Source organism: Monodon monoceros, unplaced genomic scaffold (assembly GCF_005190385.1).
Source record: "Monodon monoceros isolate NGI ecotype Baffin Bay Population unplaced genomic scaffold, NGI_Narwhal_1 Super_Scaffold_20, whole genome shotgun sequence".
Taxonomy (NCBI): Eukaryota; Metazoa; Chordata; class Mammalia; order Artiodactyla; family Monodontidae; genus Monodon; species Monodon monoceros.
The window spans coordinates 32,033,515-32,050,431 of NW_021703777.1; the positions used below are offsets into that span (position 1 = coordinate 32,033,515).

Below are 16,917 nucleotides of genomic sequence, written 5' to 3' on the forward strand. Positions count from 1 at the left end.
GGTTTTTCTGTCTGACAGCGGCAGCGTGCAGGGTCAAAGACAGCCGGCCCCCCATGTCAGTGGTCTAGGATGGCAAGTGAAGCCACCAACATCCCAAGTCCTGTGGTGCGCCAGATTGACAAGCAGTTTCTGATTTGCAGTATATGCCTGGAAAGGTACAAGAATCCCAAGGTTCTCCCCTGTCTGCACACTTTCTGCGAGAGGTAAGCCTCCTCTGTGCTCAGAGACGGGGGTTTCACAGACTGACCTCCTACAACCTGCCAAGGGGTTCTTTCCAGAATTCTACAGTTACCTATAGGAGACAATAAATCTTTTGTGCTTCTGCTAGTCATCTAGAAACGCAATCATGAGTTGCCAAGAATGTACTTTATTTCAAAGAACTATTATAAGCGGGAGAAAGCAATCCAATAGCTACTGATTTATTTCCACAGGAGATGGAACATTAAATATTTTAAGATTCAAAAAATTTTAAAAATTTCCTATTGTTCTTTGTGAAACAGTTTTTGCCAACCATAGATCCCTCATGGTGGATCTTTGGTGAGGGCCAATTAAAAAGCTATCATTTTCAGGACTTCCCTCTGGCTGTCCATTGGTTAAGACTTCGTCTTCCAATGCAGGGGGTGCCGGTTCGATCCCTGGTTGGGGAGCTAAGATCCCACGTGCCTCGTGGCCAAAAAACCAAACATAAAACAGAAGCAATATTGTAACAAATTCAATAAAGACTTTAAAAAATGGTCCACATCAAAAAAAATCTTAAAAAAAAAACCCTATCATTTTCTCCCATATAACAAATAAGGTAAAATACCTACATATATGAGGACTTAGTTGAAAAGAGGGGGCTTTCTTCCACAGGTATTTCAGAAGACACACACTAATGGCATATTTGAACGTTATGATGTTTCGGATAAAGAAAAAAAACTATATACATTAAATGATTATAAATTACCTGAATATACAGTTTGCTACATATGAAAACACACTTCTTTTTTTTTGTAAACTAAAATTATTTTTATTATTATTTTTTTAATTTATTTATTTTTGAAAACACACTTCTTTTTAAAAAATTTCTTGAATAGTTCTTTACATTGAATCAATCAGTTTTCAAAACATATTTTTACCCTCTCGTTCAACTTACCCCATCAGCAATTAAGCATTAAAAAATGTTGTTGGGGGCTTCCCTGGTGGCGCAGTGGTTGAGAGTACACCTGCTGATGCAGGGGAGACGGGTTTGTGCCCTGGTCCGGGAAGATCCCACATGCCGCGGAGCGGCTGGGCCCGTGAGCCATGGCCGCTGAGCCTGTGCGTCCAGAGCCTGTGCTCCGCAACGGGAGAGACCACAACAGTGAGAGGCCCGCGTACTGCAAAAAAAATGTTGCTGGTAATTAGTTTATCTGTGGTCTAATTTTAGTATTTCCCTAGTAAGTTTACATATTTTTCTTAAAGACAAATATGTTAATTATGTTTTATAGCAGTTTATTAAGTACATTTTCTTTTATTAATTAATACATAGTTAAAACTTGTTACCTCCTATCATAGAACAGGAAATTGGTATTTCCAGTGACTTCAAATCAATGGTAATTACATTTACCATCCAGTTTAAGGTACATTTGTTGTCTCATTGAATGTTCTTTGAGTTGGTTTACCTTGGAAGGTCTCAACTGCAACAGAATAACTACATCTTTGGTGGTGATGGATGGATGGAGAAGGTGGATTTGTTACTGGTGGTTGTGGTGTTTTGTTTGTTTTGCTTTCTTTGTTTTGGGTTGTTGTGGGGTTGTGTGTGCGAGTGTGTACAGTTTTTTGTTTGTTTTAAGTGGTGGTATATAGGGCACTGATACTTTGTACTTTATTCATAATTTTATACCTTGGCTTAAGTACTTTAAAATTCCTATTCCAAAATGGCGAAATGGAGAGTGATTTTTTTTTCCCCCTCACTCAATGGATGTAGCTAAAGCATGACCACCAGCTTTAACTGTCCATGAGTCCCTGGGCTCACATGGTAAGGGCATTACTTGAGAGGAAGCAGTCGACATAGGTGGGCACTCTTTATACATGACGCTGAGAGCTAAGCTTGAGCTTAGCAGGGCGGCCCCATTCCCCAGCGTTCAGCGTCTCGTCAGGTTGTTTTTGGCTCCCGTTTCCTTGCTCTTGCAGGTAAGAAGCAGCCCTTCCGGGCTGACTGGGGTTGGCCTCCTGCCCTCTCAATTAGGCCTAGCCCACGCCACTTCCACTCCCCATCCAGTAGCCACTGCTGGAGATTTTCCGGATCCCACCATGGCAAGTCCCTAGGGAATGCTATGTGTTGAAATTGTTTTAGCATCGTGCACATTGAACTGATTTCCTTTGGAAGGTGCTGGCAACTTTCCCTAAGATGGGAAAATTTGGTTTATGTGGAGACAAAACTTCACAGCTTGTCATGGAGAGAGACCCAGGACCCCTTATCTCCATCTCCTGCTGGGCACAAACACCGGCTGCTCAGTGGACAGCCGCTGTCTTACTCTTATTTGTTCTAAAATGCCGTCAGTGGGGCTTGGAGGACACAGACACAGTCCCTGGCCTTATGAAGCTTCCAGCCAAGTGCAGGAACCAGTTATTAAACACCTACTCACTCAGATTAATGTGAAATTAAACCAGTGACAAGGGCCATATACCAGAAGTACACAGGCAACCACATAATAGGGGAATTTGCTCTAATCGGGGAAGGCTTCCCTGCAGAAGTGATGAATAGGCAGAAATCCCAAGGAGGAGGAAAAATTAATTTAGCAAAGGGGAGTGAGCAGAAGAAAAGAATTTCAGGTATGTGCAAAGGTGTAGAGTGAAAGGGAATATAACACTTTGGAAGAATTTAGATAGGCCCAAATGTGCAGCAGATGAGGGGAAAAGACAGAAAATAAATAGGTCCAGATCATATAGGTGGGTAATCCGTATTACAACGTATGGATTCTTGTCTTCATTGTAAGAACAGTGGAAGCCATGGAAGGGTTTCATCTTAGATGTGAGGGGGAGGAGATTTAAATGGTCGGCTTTGCCTTTGGGGAAGGTCACTCTGGTTGCAGTACGGAGAAGGGTGAGGGGGGTACAAGGTGGATGGCATTATACCAGGGGCAGGGCGACTGCAGACATCTAAGCAAGGGTGTCTTCATACAGATGAAGAGACCTGGGGAGGCTGGAACCATACTGAGGAATTTCCAGGCTTTGGTGATGGGTTGCATGTGGACAGTGAAGACCAGTATGGGAATTACTGTTTTTAGAATGACTCATACTTCTGGTTTGCTTAGATGAAGGGATGGAGGTGCAGTTCACTGACGGGTGGACACAGCGTGCGGGAATATCGTGGGTTTGGTTTTGAACATGTTGAGTTTTAGGACCTGTGAGACCTCTAAGAGGAGATGTCAAGAGAGCAGTTGGTGTACAGTTATGGGGCTCAGAGGAGGCATCCGTGGGAAGAAACATAAATATGAGAGTGTTATGCTTATCGTGCATTATAATATAATACCATAGGGAAAGAAGAGGGCTTACGATAAGACTTGATTAACTCCAAACTATATTGACTCAGTAGAAAAGAGAGCAGGCAGAAGGAGAACGAGGTGAGTGTGGTATCGGAAACCAAGGAAAGATAAAGTTTCATAAAAAGGAGGGGTGGGGAGGCAGTGCTCAAGCTTGATGAATGACAGAATCAAAAAATGTGTATTAGATTTAGATGTTGCTAGTGAGTGACCTTAGCAAAAGCTGTTTCATCTCTGGTATTGATTCAGTGCTATCTACTGTGTGACATAGGGAAGGTCATTTAACCTCCTTGATGTTAGTTTCCCCATCTGCAAAATAAGAGAAATGGGGCGAAATCAGAGGTTTTCAAATTTGTTGGAGAAACTGGGAAACGTTGTAGTGACGTCGAGCTTAGATTCTGGTGCCAAATTGCCTGCGTTTGAGCAACCACTCTGCCTCTGACGGCCTAAGTCCCTTGGGCAAGTAACTTACCCTCTCTCTGCCTGTCTTTCCTCATACATTTAAAAGTGATCACAGGATTACTGGAAGTAAAGTTGACCCCCGAACAACACAGGTTTGAACTGCATGGGTTTACTCATATGCGGATTCTTTTCAGTAGTCAGTATTACAGGATGACAAGATCTGTGGTTGGTTGAATCTGCAGGTGTAGAACCCCGGATGTGGAGGAACTGGGAAATTGGAGGGCTGGCTCTGAGTTATACGTGGATCTTCGGATTTTCCACTGCACCAAGGGTCGGCACCCCTAACTCGCGCGTTGTTCAAGGGTCAACTGTATTAGCTATACATTTCGCTAATTAAATGAATTAAGTTGATGGCTCTTAAGGAGAGGCTCTTAAGAAGAGATGGTGTTGGTGGGACTCTGGGTGTCCCGTCCCTGTTTCAAACAAACATTTCCACTTCGATGTGTTTTTAACATCTGAAATCTGCTTATGATTTTGTATGTAAAAAGAGTTTCAGCGCTAGCAGAAAAATTGTGACATGTTTCTTCCAATTTGTGTAAAAGTCCACAAATTTGTGAACGCCATACTAGGTATCAGTGCTTCTCAATCTTAAATGTGCATACACATCGCCTGGGAATCTGATTCATCAGGCCTGGAGTGGGTCCTGCGAGTCTGCGTTTCTTCCAAGCTCCCCGTTGAGGCCAGTGATGCGCACCTGTGGACCACACTTTGCCTGTGTGGCAAAGCTCGAGGAAACAGTACCAAAGTCAATGAGATTATCTGATCAGTTGACTGGTGCAATGTGAGGTGACCTATTGACTTCAGAACTAATCTTTTCCTAGTGAAGGAGACCACAACGGAAGTTATGCAAAGTAGCCCTGTAGTCACCGAGAACCTGTCTGGTAGCCCCTGCAGGAGCCCCACTGTGCTGACCGCCCCGCTTCTGTTTCTGCGACAGGTGCCTGCAGAACTACATTCCCGCCCACAGTCTAACCCTCTCCTGCCCCGTGTGCCGCCAGACCTCCATCCTGCCCGAGAAGGGGGTGGCCGCGCTCCAGAACAACTTCTTCATCACAAACCTGATGGACGTGCTGCAGCGAACTCCAGGCAGCAATGCTGAGGAGTCCTCCATCCTGGAGACAGTCACCGCTGTGGCTGCGGGGAAGCCTCTCTCTTGCCCAAACCACGATGGGAATGTAAGTGAGCGGATTGCAGGCACTGCCTGGGCCGAGGGGCTGCTTGATTTGGGGAGGCTTTGGTCAATCAGAGGGTATATACACTGAAACAGAACTCCACCTGGAAAATGAGTGATTGAAAACACTTTTTACCTGTCCTCAGACTATTTTGCCTGCTTCCTTTCTCTGACCCAATTTATTTAAATAATAAGATCAGTCTTCATTGTGCCGACTTAGCACAAATTGGTTTCCCCAGGAGAGCAAACGGACAACTGTTTGTAAGCTGGGCATACTTTGACCCACAAACATCTGTGTAATAAATTATGGAGAAAGATTTAATAGTAGATAAGTTCTGCAAAGTGAGAATGATTATTAAAATGTTATTTACAGTGTTTTATTTTTCTTGTGAGGGAAATTTTCCTCATGCTCCATTAGACCCTATTCCTTAATCATAAATAATCTGAAGTTATGTGAATCCCTGATCAGAGATTATAGCCTGTAGATCCCAAACATACTTCCTTCTGCCAGCAAACACAGTAACCATCATAAACTCGGGAGGACCGGTGTGTACCATCGAACGATGGATTCACGGCAGCTATGTAGCCTGAAGAGGCAGCATTGCATAGCAGCTCACTGCCAGCTTTGGAGTCAGACTGCCTGATTCAAATCCTGCTCCTCACACTCATTTTCTGTGTCAGCTTTGGGAAATGTACTAAATCCTCTGTCTCACTTCCTCATATGCAGAAAGAAAGTAATAACAGTCTCCCCTACAGGATTATTTGGAGAATTAAATATTTTAGTCATAGAAAGCATACTGTAAGCTCTCTTTAAATATTAGCTTTTAAAATGATTTCTAATTAATGGCTTATTTCATTTTTTTCTTTATGTAGTGGCCACTTCAAAAGTGTTTGAAACTGCTGTAATCAAACCACTGAAGTAACATGAGGTTCCTAGGGCAAAGCAATAATTATTAGCCGTAACTAATAACTGTTGGTCTACCTCTCATAGACCCACTGTGCTGCAGTGTCACTGGCCTCCTAGAACTTGCCAAGTGGTTTCCTACCTTGGGCCCTGGCTGCTGTCTGTTCCTCAGGCCTGGAACGCTCTACGTTCCCTATTTATGTGGCCAGCTCATTCTCATCCTCCATGTCTCAGCTCAAATTTCTACACCAGGCAGTCCTCTCTAGCTCACTCTCTAGGGCAGAACGCCTCTGACACACGGTTTCCCACCATCATACCATGTCTTGATTCCCTTCATGACATTTGCTGTGTTCTGCCTGCCTCCAGCTGTGTATCTGCTGGCTTTCCTTGTACAAAGTGAGCTCCAAGAGGGAGGAACCATGTTCATCATTATACCCCTAGCACTCAGCACAGCATCTTACACATGGAAGTGTACATACAAACAGAGACCAACCAAATGAGGAAAAGCAAAGGCTATTTACTCAGCACTTGCTGTAACAAGGAGTCAGACCATCACTTGTGTTTTGTCAGAGACTCAAAGTCAGGCAGAGGAGCGGGAAAGCTCTGTAGTAGAAAAAAGGGGAGGCTTCAGCTGTGCCCTGATTGGGAGTGTTTGGCATGGAGAAGCTGGGGGCCAACTAATTAGAAGGGGGACATCCTACGTGACTGCTTAGGGGTGCAGATTTGGCTTTCTCTGGTTGGTCCTAAGTCAGAAGAGGGACAAAAATTATAGAAGCTGTTAATTATCAAGTCCTAGCCATTTGGGGTCAATTGGTACAGAAGTTATTGTTTAGCTTTTTGGATTGTTAACAGAGATTGCAGTCTGACTTATAGCAGGCTGGCTTCCTGGTTTGTTTCATTGTGGATAAGGGGGTTGGTTTCTTGGGCAAGTTGTGGGTCAGAGTTTTATTTTTGTATGGTCCGTGTGCATTTTTATATTCAGTCTCTCAGAAGTCAGTAGTACATATTTTTAAACAAATGGCCGGACACCATGCTAGGCTTCTCACACACCACTCTGTGTAAATTGGTACTGGTTACCTTCATTTTATAGATAAAGAAACTGAGACTTGAACAGTTTAAGTAACACAGCTAGTTGACACATCATAAAAGCTAGACCAGGAGGAAATAGCCTCCTGAGCGTTTTGCTAGCCAAAACAAGAGAGACATCGTGGATTACATATCCTTAATTATTTAATCGAAAGCACACCGGGCTATCGATAACTGTAGATTTTCTGCACACTGTACTCCAAGGGAGAGTTACCATGTAAGTTTTGCAAAAGGAACTTTAAAGCGTGCCCTCTTATGACCGCTTCTCACACTGGCTCTTAGTGAATGCTAAGGCTGTCTCCTTCTGGGGCTCACGTTCTAAATACTAGTCTGGGAAGGCATTTCCATCAGGTACCTGAGTCCCCTTCAAGAGTAGTCCAGGTAGGGCTCTCTGGACATCTGACTTGATAGGGGAGTAAAGTTTTAGAAACTTTAGGAGATCTACTGTAGACACTGGTCCAAATTTGGGGTGTAAAGGACAATCGTGTGGAATGAGAAATAATGGCAACTGAAAAGATTACATCAGTAAGTAAAGGCAAGAGTGTCGTGGAATTCAGGAATGAGCTTGCAGCTCAGCACAGCTAGAGCATGGAGATGCCCCAGTGGTGATGGGAGCATAGGTGGGCTGGAGAATACAGGATGAGTCTAGAAAGATAGAGGGGAGAAACTGTGACGAGCTAAGAATGTCATCGAGGAAAGGTTTGACCTAAATTCCATAAGCAGTGGAGAAGCATTAAAACCTTTTAAACAGGAGATGGGTATGTTAATGGCATTGTGGAGGAATAGCGTAGCAGAGACTGGAGGCTGCACCACCAATTGAGTTTAGTATTGAGTTGTCCAAATGCGAGATGATAAGGGGTAGAACAAGAAAAGCATCAATGGACTTGGAGAAGGAAGGATGAATTTCAGAGAAAAGAGTATTCTTTCACTTGAGAATCTGCTTCCCACTAATAAAAAGGCATATACTAAAATCTGTTCAACTAAGCTATTAAGATTGTGAGAATTTGAGCCATTCAAATTGATCATATAATAGGTAATTTTTTAAAAATCACTGTATTTTTCCATTGTGTAGACCAAGTTCCTGCACCACAATGCAATAAAATTACACTAGTAACATATGTTACAGAAGAAACCCCAAATCTTTTTTAAAAGTTTATAATTATTTAATCAAAGAAAAAATAGCAAAATTAGACTATTTACAAAATGTTGAAAGTGTAAGCTTTATCTATTAAATGTATAAGATAAAGTCATTATCTATACTCAGGAAATTTTATATGTTTAAGTATTTTATTTAAAAAGAGTTCATTTCAAGAAGTTAGGAAAAGAACATTGAAATAAATATATGGCACACGAAAAAAAGAAAATAGTAAAGATAACCTTGGAGAGTTTGAAAATAATGAAATAATTGTGTTGATGAATAAATCCAAGAGCTGAATTTTTTTTAATTAATGAAATAATCTGACATCTGATAAAGCACCAAAGGGTAAATATAAATAAGTCAAATTGGGACTAATAAAGAGATATCTGTATAGATAAAAAGAAGATTTTAAAATTAGTAGATCAATTCTCTGTGCTAAAGGCTAATATAGTGAAAGTTTGAATGAAGTGGATGATTATCTAGGAAACTACAAATGATCAAGAAAACCCAAATAGACCTATAATCTTGAAGGAAACTGGTGAAAGTTCATTTAAAACTGAATGCCTTCAAACCTGTATAAAACAGATATGATTCATAGTATTTATACTTCTGGATCATAAGAAAAGATAGGAAGCTACCAAATTCACCTATGATATACTCATTAACTCTGACACCAAAATCTAGTGAAGACCGAACAAGAAGAAAACTATGACTCATTCAGTTTATGAAAGTAGCTGTAAAATTCTTATTTAAAATACCTGAGCAGGGACTTCCTTCGTGGTCCAGTGGGTGGGACTTCGCTCTCACAATGTAGGGGACCCAGGTTCGATCCCTGATCGGGAAACTAGATCCCCCGTGAATACCGAAACTAAGAGTCCGCATTCCGCAAAGAAGATCCCACGTGCTTCAAGGAAGACATGGCGCAGCCAAAATAAATAAATATTTTTTTAAAAAAATAAATAAATAAAATAAAATACCCCAGCAAACTTTTACCGTGTAAGAGCACTTACTTACTAAGAAAAAGATTGAATATCACAAAAGAAAATGAGCCTAGAACTTGAAAAATTCACAGGAGATCTATAAACAGTTAATAATCATAGGAGAAAATAAATGTTAAGCTTCACAAAGAATTCCTAAAGATGTATTTCCTGAGAATGCCTGAGGAATAGAGACCCTTGGATGCCATAGGCTGCTAAGAAGAAACAGTCACAGAGATGCTAATTCCAGCAAAGGTAAAGAAGCCTTTAGGTTGAAATGTTCCCTGTTTCTCTACCAAACATATCACATCAAATCACATTAAAAATTAACTCTAAAGAATTGGATCCTCCTGGAGGTGAATGAAGCTATTTAAAGTGTGTTTTGAGCACCTTTTCTATGCTGGGTCATTATGAGTCTTTGGAATCATAAAACGTATAAACTAGCAAGAGGCCCTGGAAAATTTACTGCATGTCTTGAATCATTCTATTGTTCCACCATAGATTGTAGGAGTTCTCTGCTGATGCTCTGAAACGGGGGTCCTCACTGCCTATTCAAGTCAAATGCATGCAATATTACAGATAAATGGCTGCGGTTAATTGCCATGGGTAAATCTTTAAAAACAATTCAAATGATTCAATAAAATCGGGCAATTAACAATGAAGCAGGATGTTGCCCTCATAAACTGCCTGGTGCTGATTAGCACATGTGGGTGAATGCCTGTCATTTACTTTAAGTGCTGTGACACTATCTGTCTTCTAATTAAACTGCCATGGCTGCATTGTTCAAATACAAAGAAAAATGGGAATAATGGTTAGTGATTTAAGAGGTTCTTTGCACTTAAAGCAGACATTTGAGCTCATGCCTCAAAGTCCCAGAACACAAATGATCCTTAAGCCCTGTTGTTGCTGGCTTAGGTGCCTTTCTAACAAGCATGTTAAGAGGTGCAAAGGAGAGATCCTCATTAAGAATGCCCTGCCTTCCAGCCCCCACTTCCAGAATCCTGGCGGGGGGTGGGTGGGTGGTGGTGGTGGTGGCTACAAGGCCCTGACCATCCTTTTCAGCACGTTATTATGCATATGGTCCTGCCATCTCCTCTTCTAATGAACACAAATGGTGACTACCTGTCAACAACAACAAGCTCATCCTGGGCTCTGGCCCACCCACCCTTGGGAGCACCAGTGTCCTCTCACCCAAGATGGATGAGTTCAACTGAGTTGCTCACCTCCCACAATGAAGTCTCAGCTTGAGTCAAAGCTGTCAGAACCTGAGCACAAGCATTAGAGAATGACTAGTTGTAGATGCTTCAAAATGATTTCAGGGCCTTTACTTCCCAAGAAACATCCAAGATACAGAACCAGGGACAACTACCCAGGTCTGTTGCTATCTCTTCAAAGATGCAATCAGTTTCTTAAAATGGAGGTTAAAATCACTTAACGTAAAACTCAACATTTTAACCCCTTTTAAGTGTACAATTCAATGGCTTTTAGCATATTTAAAAGGTTGTCCAAACATCACCACTACCTAATTCCAGAAGTTTTTCATTATCCCCCAAAGAAACTCCATACCTGTTAAGCAGCCATTCCTCATCCCTTCCCGACACCCCAACCCCTGGCACCCACCAGCCTGCTTTCTGTTTCTAAGGATTTGTCCATTGTGGACATTTGATATAAATGGAATTCTACAATATGTGGCCTTTTGAGTCTGGCTTCTATCACTTAGCATAATATTTTCAAGGTTCATCTATATTGCAGTGTATATCAGAACTTCATTCCTCTTGTATGGCTAAATATTATACCATAATTTGTTTATCCATTCATGAGTTGATGGATATTTGGGTTGTTTCCACTTTTGGGCTATTATAAATAATGCTGCTATGAACATTCATGTACAGTTTTTGTGTGGACATACGTTTTCAGTTCTCTTGGGTAGATACCTAGGAGAGTGGAATTGCTGGGTCATACGGTAATGTTTAACCTTTGAGGAAGTGCCAACTGTTTTCATAGAATTACACCATTTTATATTCCCACCAGCAAAGTATGAGAGTTCTGATTTTTTCACATTCTCACCAACACTTGTTATCTGATTTTTTGAGTCTAGCCCTCCAAGCTGGTGTGAAGTGGTGTCTCACTGCGGTTTTTATTTGCATTTTCCTAGTGACTAATGATGTTAGAGTATTTTCCTGCGAAAATTGGCCATTTGTTTACCCTTTTTGAAGAAATGTCTATTTAATTCCTTTGACAATTTTTGAATTGGGTTCTTGAGTTGCAGGGGTTCTTTGTATGTTCTGGATACTACATCGTTGTCAGATATATAGCTAGGAAATATTTTTCCCATTCTTTTTACTTTCCTGGTACTGCCCTTTGATACACAAGTTTTTAATTTGATGAAGTCCAATTTATCTACTTTTTCTTTTTTTGCTTGTGTTTTTGGCATCATATCTAGGAATCTATTGCCAAGTCCAAGGTCATGAAAATTTAACCCTATGTTTTTTTTCTAGGATTTTTATAGTTTTAGCTCTTACATTTAGGTTGTTAATCTATTTTGAGTTAATTTTTGTATATGGAGTGAGGTAAGGTTTCAACTTCATTCTTTTACACATAGATATCCAGTGGTCTTGATGTCCCTTGTGGAAAAGACTCTTTTCCCCCATTGAGTGGTCCTGGCACGCTTTTCAAGAATCAGTTGACCATAAATGTATGGTTTTATTTCTGGACTCTCAATTCTATTCCATTGATCTATATGCCTATCCTTATGCTGGTAATGCACAATTTTTATTACTCTAGCTTGGTAGTAAGTTTTGAAATAGGGAAGTGTGAGGCTTCCAATTTTGTTCTTCTTTTGAAAGTTGTTTTGGCTATTCAGGGTACCAGTGTAATTTTATATAAATTTTAGGAATAGCTTGTTCACTTCTGTGAAAAAAGAAGTTGGAGTTTTGATAGATATTTCATTGAATCTGTAGATCAATTTGGGAATATTGCCCTCTTAACAATATTAAGTCTTCCAGTTCATGAGCATGGGATATCTTTCCATGTATTTCCATTATTTAGGTATTCTTTAATTTCTTTCAACAATATTTTGTAGCTTTCAGTGTACGAGTCTTGTACCTTCTCTGTTAAATTTATTCTTTAAGTATTTTGTATTCTTTTGGATGCTATTATAAGTGGAATGTTCTTAATTTCATTTTTGGATTGTTCATTGCTAGTGTATAGAAATACAACTGATTTTTGTTTGTTGATGTTGTATCCTAAAGCTTTGCTGAATTCATTTGTTAGTTCTGATAGTGTGTGTGTGTGCATGCGCACATGTGTACATTCTTTGGGATTGTCCATATATGTCATCTCTGAATAGAGAAATTCTTACTTCTTCTTTTCCAGTTTGGATGCATTTTATTTTTCTTGCCTATACGCTCTGGCTAAAACTTCCAGAACATTGTTGAATAGAAGTGGCAAAAGTGGACATCCTTGTCATATTCCTGATCTTAGGAGGGAGTCACCATTAAGTAAGCTGTGGGGTTTTTGCAGATGCCATTTTTCAAGTTGAGGAATTTTCCTTCTATTTCTAATATGATGTGTTTTTTTTTGTTTTTTTTTTTTATCATGAAAGGGTGTTGGGTATTGTCAAATCCTATTTCTGTATTTACTGATCTGATCATGTGGGATTCTTCCCCTTCATCTTATTAGCGTGGTGTATTACATATATTGATTATTGTATGTGGACTACCCTTGCATTCCTGGAATAAATCCCACGTGGTCATGGTGTTTAATCTTTTTAATATGCAGCTGGGTTCAGTTTACTAGTATTTTGTTAAGGATTTTTGCATCTATATTCATAGGGATTATTAGTATTTAATTTTCTTTTCTTGTGTGATGTCTTTGGTGTCAGTATATTACTGGCCTAATGAATTAGGAAATGTTCCCTTCTCTTCTAATTTTGAAGAGTTTGGGGATTGGTGTTAATTCTTCTTGAAATGTTTGGTAGAATTCACCAGTGAAGCCATCTCGCCCTGGACTTTTCTTTGTTGGAGGTATTTTGAATATTGATTGATCTCTTTACTTATTGTAGGTCTATTCATATGTTCTATTTCTTCTCTGAGTTAGTTTTGGTAGTTTCTGTGTTTCTAGGTATTTATCCATTTTATCTAGGTTATTTGATTTATTGACATACAACAGTCCATAGTATTCTGTTTGTCAATTTTGTTGATTCTTACAAAGAACCAACTTTTGGCTCATTGATTCTCTCTATTGTTTTTCTATTCTCCATTTTATTGATCTCCACACTAATCTTTATTTCCTTTCTTCCGCTTGCTTTGGGTTTAATTTGTTCCTCTTTTTCTAGTTCTCTAAGGTGGAAGCCTAGGTTATTGATTTGAGATCTTCTTTTTAATGTAGACATTTACAGCTATAAATTTTGCTCTGAGCACTGTCATAAGTTTTGATATGTTGTGTTTCTATTCATCTCAAAATATTTTGGGGATTCCCTGGTGGCGCAGTGGTTGAGAGTCCGCCTGCCGATGCAGGGGACGCGGGTTCGTGCCCCGGTCCGGGAAGATCCCACATGCCGCAGAGGCCCTGGCCGCTGAGCCTGTGCGTCCGGAGCCTGTGCTCCGCAGCGGGAGAGGCCACAACAGTGAGAGGCCCACGTAATGCAAAAACAAAACAAAACAAAACAAAATATTTTGTACTTGCCCTTGTAATTTCTTCTTTGACTCATTATGTTTGTGTTATTTAATTTCCACGTATTTGTTAATTTTCCAGATTTCCTTATGTTATTGATTTCTAATTTCATTCTACTGTAGCCAGAGAAGATATTTTATATGACTTCAGTCTTTTTAAATTTATTGAGACTTTTGTGACCTAATGTATGGTTTCTTCTGGAAGATGTTGCGTGTGTACTTGACAAAAATGTGTCTTCTGTTACTGAACAGAGTGTTCCACATGTGTGTGTTAGGCCTAGTTGGTTTATAATGTTGTTCAAGTTCTCTATTTCTTTACTGATCTTCTGTCTAATAGTTATATCATTATTGAAAGTGGAATATTGAAATCTCCAACTATTATTATTGAACTCTCCATTTCTCCCTTCAATTCTGTCAGTTTTTGCTTCATATATAGTGGGACTCTGTTGTTGGTTACATATGTATTAATAAATGATGGCTTTACCATTTTATTATTATATAATGTCCTTTTTTTAATTGAAGTATAGTTGATAATGTCCTTGTCTGTTATAACAACTTTTGTCTTAAAGCCTGTTTTGTCTAATATTAGAATAGCTACTCCAGCTCTCTTTTGGTTACTCTTTGCATGGAATATCTTTTTCCATCTTTTTACTTTCAACCTAATGTGAGTCTCTTATAAACAGCACAGAGTTCACACATTCAGCAATGGCATTATAGACATACTATGTGGAGGGAATTATCTAGGCTCTGGGTGAGACAGTTTCAGTGCTCAGTAACTTAAAATCTTATAAATATTTCATAAAAGGGGTATGAATAAAATTGCTTTAGTGGGTGCATTCACTTTATGAAAATCCATCAATCTGTGTTAGGATTTATGCCATTTTCTGTATGTGTGTTATACTTCAAGAAAAAGATTCCCCCTGCCCCAAGTGCTTTGGGAATTCAATATTGGAAGAAGTTATTTCCAGATGAGAGAATAAGGGGAATGCCTTCACAAGGAAACTAACCTTCAGGCTTTATGTTATATTGATACCGAGAGTTCACCACAGTCAGGGTAAGGTGGTTTTATTTTCAGGTAAGCAAATGATATCATCACCGCCATCATCACTGCTACTACTTATTAAGAACTTACTACGTGCCAATGCCAGGCATCATCTGAGTTCTTTGTGCATATTAATCTACCAAATCCTCATAGCAGCCCTGTGAAGTAGATTAGTACGTTACATGACTGTCTCCATTTGCCAAAGCGAAAATTGAGACACGGTGAGGTCACGTAAGTGGTGGAGCCAGGATGCAAACTGTTGCATCCAGCTCATCTCTTATCCAAAGAGTAGCCGTTCTCAAGGTGCAATCCAGGAACTCTCATGGGTCTCCAGACCCTTTCAGGGGACCCACAAGGTCAAAACTATATTTATGATAATACTAAAACATTATTTACCTTTTTTTTTTTTTTTTTTTTTTTTTGTGCGGGCCTCTTACTGTTGTGGCCTCTCCCGTTGTGGAGCACAGGCTCGAGACGCACAGGCTCTGGACGCACAGGCTCAGTGGCCATGGCTCATGGGCCCAGCCGCTCCGCGGCATGTGGGATCTTCCCGGACCGGGGCACGAACCCACGTCCCCTACATCGGCAGGCGGACTCGCAACGACTGCGCCACCAGGGAAGCCCTATTTACCTTTTTTACTCTCAACCTCTCAAGAGTATTCAGTGGCATTTTCCAGAGACTCTACTATATGTGCTAGCAAAACAGATTGAATGCAGAAGCAGATATGAGAATCCAGCTGTCTTCTATGAAGCCAGACACTGAAGAGATTTACAAATATGAAAAGCAATGCCATTCTCCTCACAAAATTTTTGTTTTGCAAAATATACTTTTCATATATTATTAATGTTAACATTTATTTTTGCTTTTGATAAATTAATCAATATTTTGAATGTTTCTCAGTTTCCATTTTTAACCTAATAAATAGCTATAGATATAACTCATATAAACACAAAGCATTTGGAATCCTCAATCATGTATAAAGAGTGGAAAGGGGTCCTGAGACCAAAAAGTTTGAGTACCAAAGCCCTATACTGTTCTGTCTTAGGGGAGTGGCCAAGAAAAGCTGGTTTTGTGGCCATAGCGACAGCTTTGGAGCCCGATCCGCCTCTGTTCGAGACCTGGAACATAAACATTTATCTTTCCTTTTCTCCTGTGAAACTGGATATAATACTGCCCACATCCTGGGGAGGCTGTGAGAATTAACTGAGAGAGTGCAAGTGAAGGCTTAGTGCGTGGTCAGCACTCAGTCACTGGCACCAAACCTGGAATTGCTCTTGTGTCACCCGCAGGTGATGGACTTTTACTGCCAGTCCTGCGAGACTGCCATGTGTCGGGAGTGCACGGAGGGGGAGCATGCGGAACACCCCACAGTCCCCCTCAAGGACGTGGTGGAGCAGCACAAGGCCTCACTCCAGGTCCAGCTGGACGCTGTCAACAAAAGGTGTGCATACCTCTGCCTGGCTCCTGACGGGCCGCCTGTGGCCTCAGGGTCTCGTGTCCCAGTGGGATAGAAGATTCATGTCACCTAAATAAACTGTCCTTTGATCATAGGGCTGTAGTCATAAACTAGTGAGTGATGAGGGTCATCCCCTGCCCCTTGGTAAAATTCCAACCCCCTTTTGTTATGAGTGGTGGTTTTCCTTTTAGTACCTTAGTATGATTAAAGGAACAAAATATACTCGAGGAAAATACACTCTCAGGAGATCTCTGAAATTTGTGCCTGAAACCAGGCTGTCTGAAGAGCCTTTCTTAGCTACTGTTCTTGACACACTTAGAAGCCACTGTGCCGACTGTGACTGGCTCATCTCTATCTGAGCCCAGCAAAATGGTCCTGAGCAGCAAGTGCTCAATTTTCCTTCTCCTTCCCTGCTTCCAGGCTCTTTATTTGGCATGGAAATGAAGAAACAGAGTAGCTGTGTGATGCATGAGAAAGACCAAAGAGAGGAAATAAACAGCA

The 16,917-nt window shown here is 40.5% G+C and overlaps 1 protein-coding gene across 2 annotated transcripts in view; it reads left to right on the forward strand.

Annotated features, from left to right (window-relative positions):
• TRIM2 (tripartite motif containing 2) overlaps nt 1-16,917 on the forward strand; it is a 119,657-nt gene that overhangs the window by 63,346 nt on the left and 39,394 nt on the right. For both annotated transcript variants that reach the window (XM_029235676.1, XM_029235677.1), the window contains exons 2-4: nt 19-203; nt 4,906-5,143; nt 16,250-16,401. In XM_029235676.1, coding sequence (XP_029091509.1) covers nt 70-203; nt 4,906-5,143; nt 16,250-16,401 — 524 coding nt within the window. In that variant the 5' untranslated portion in view covers nt 19-69. The remainder of the gene's footprint in view (nt 1-18; nt 204-4,905; nt 5,144-16,249; nt 16,402-16,917) is intronic.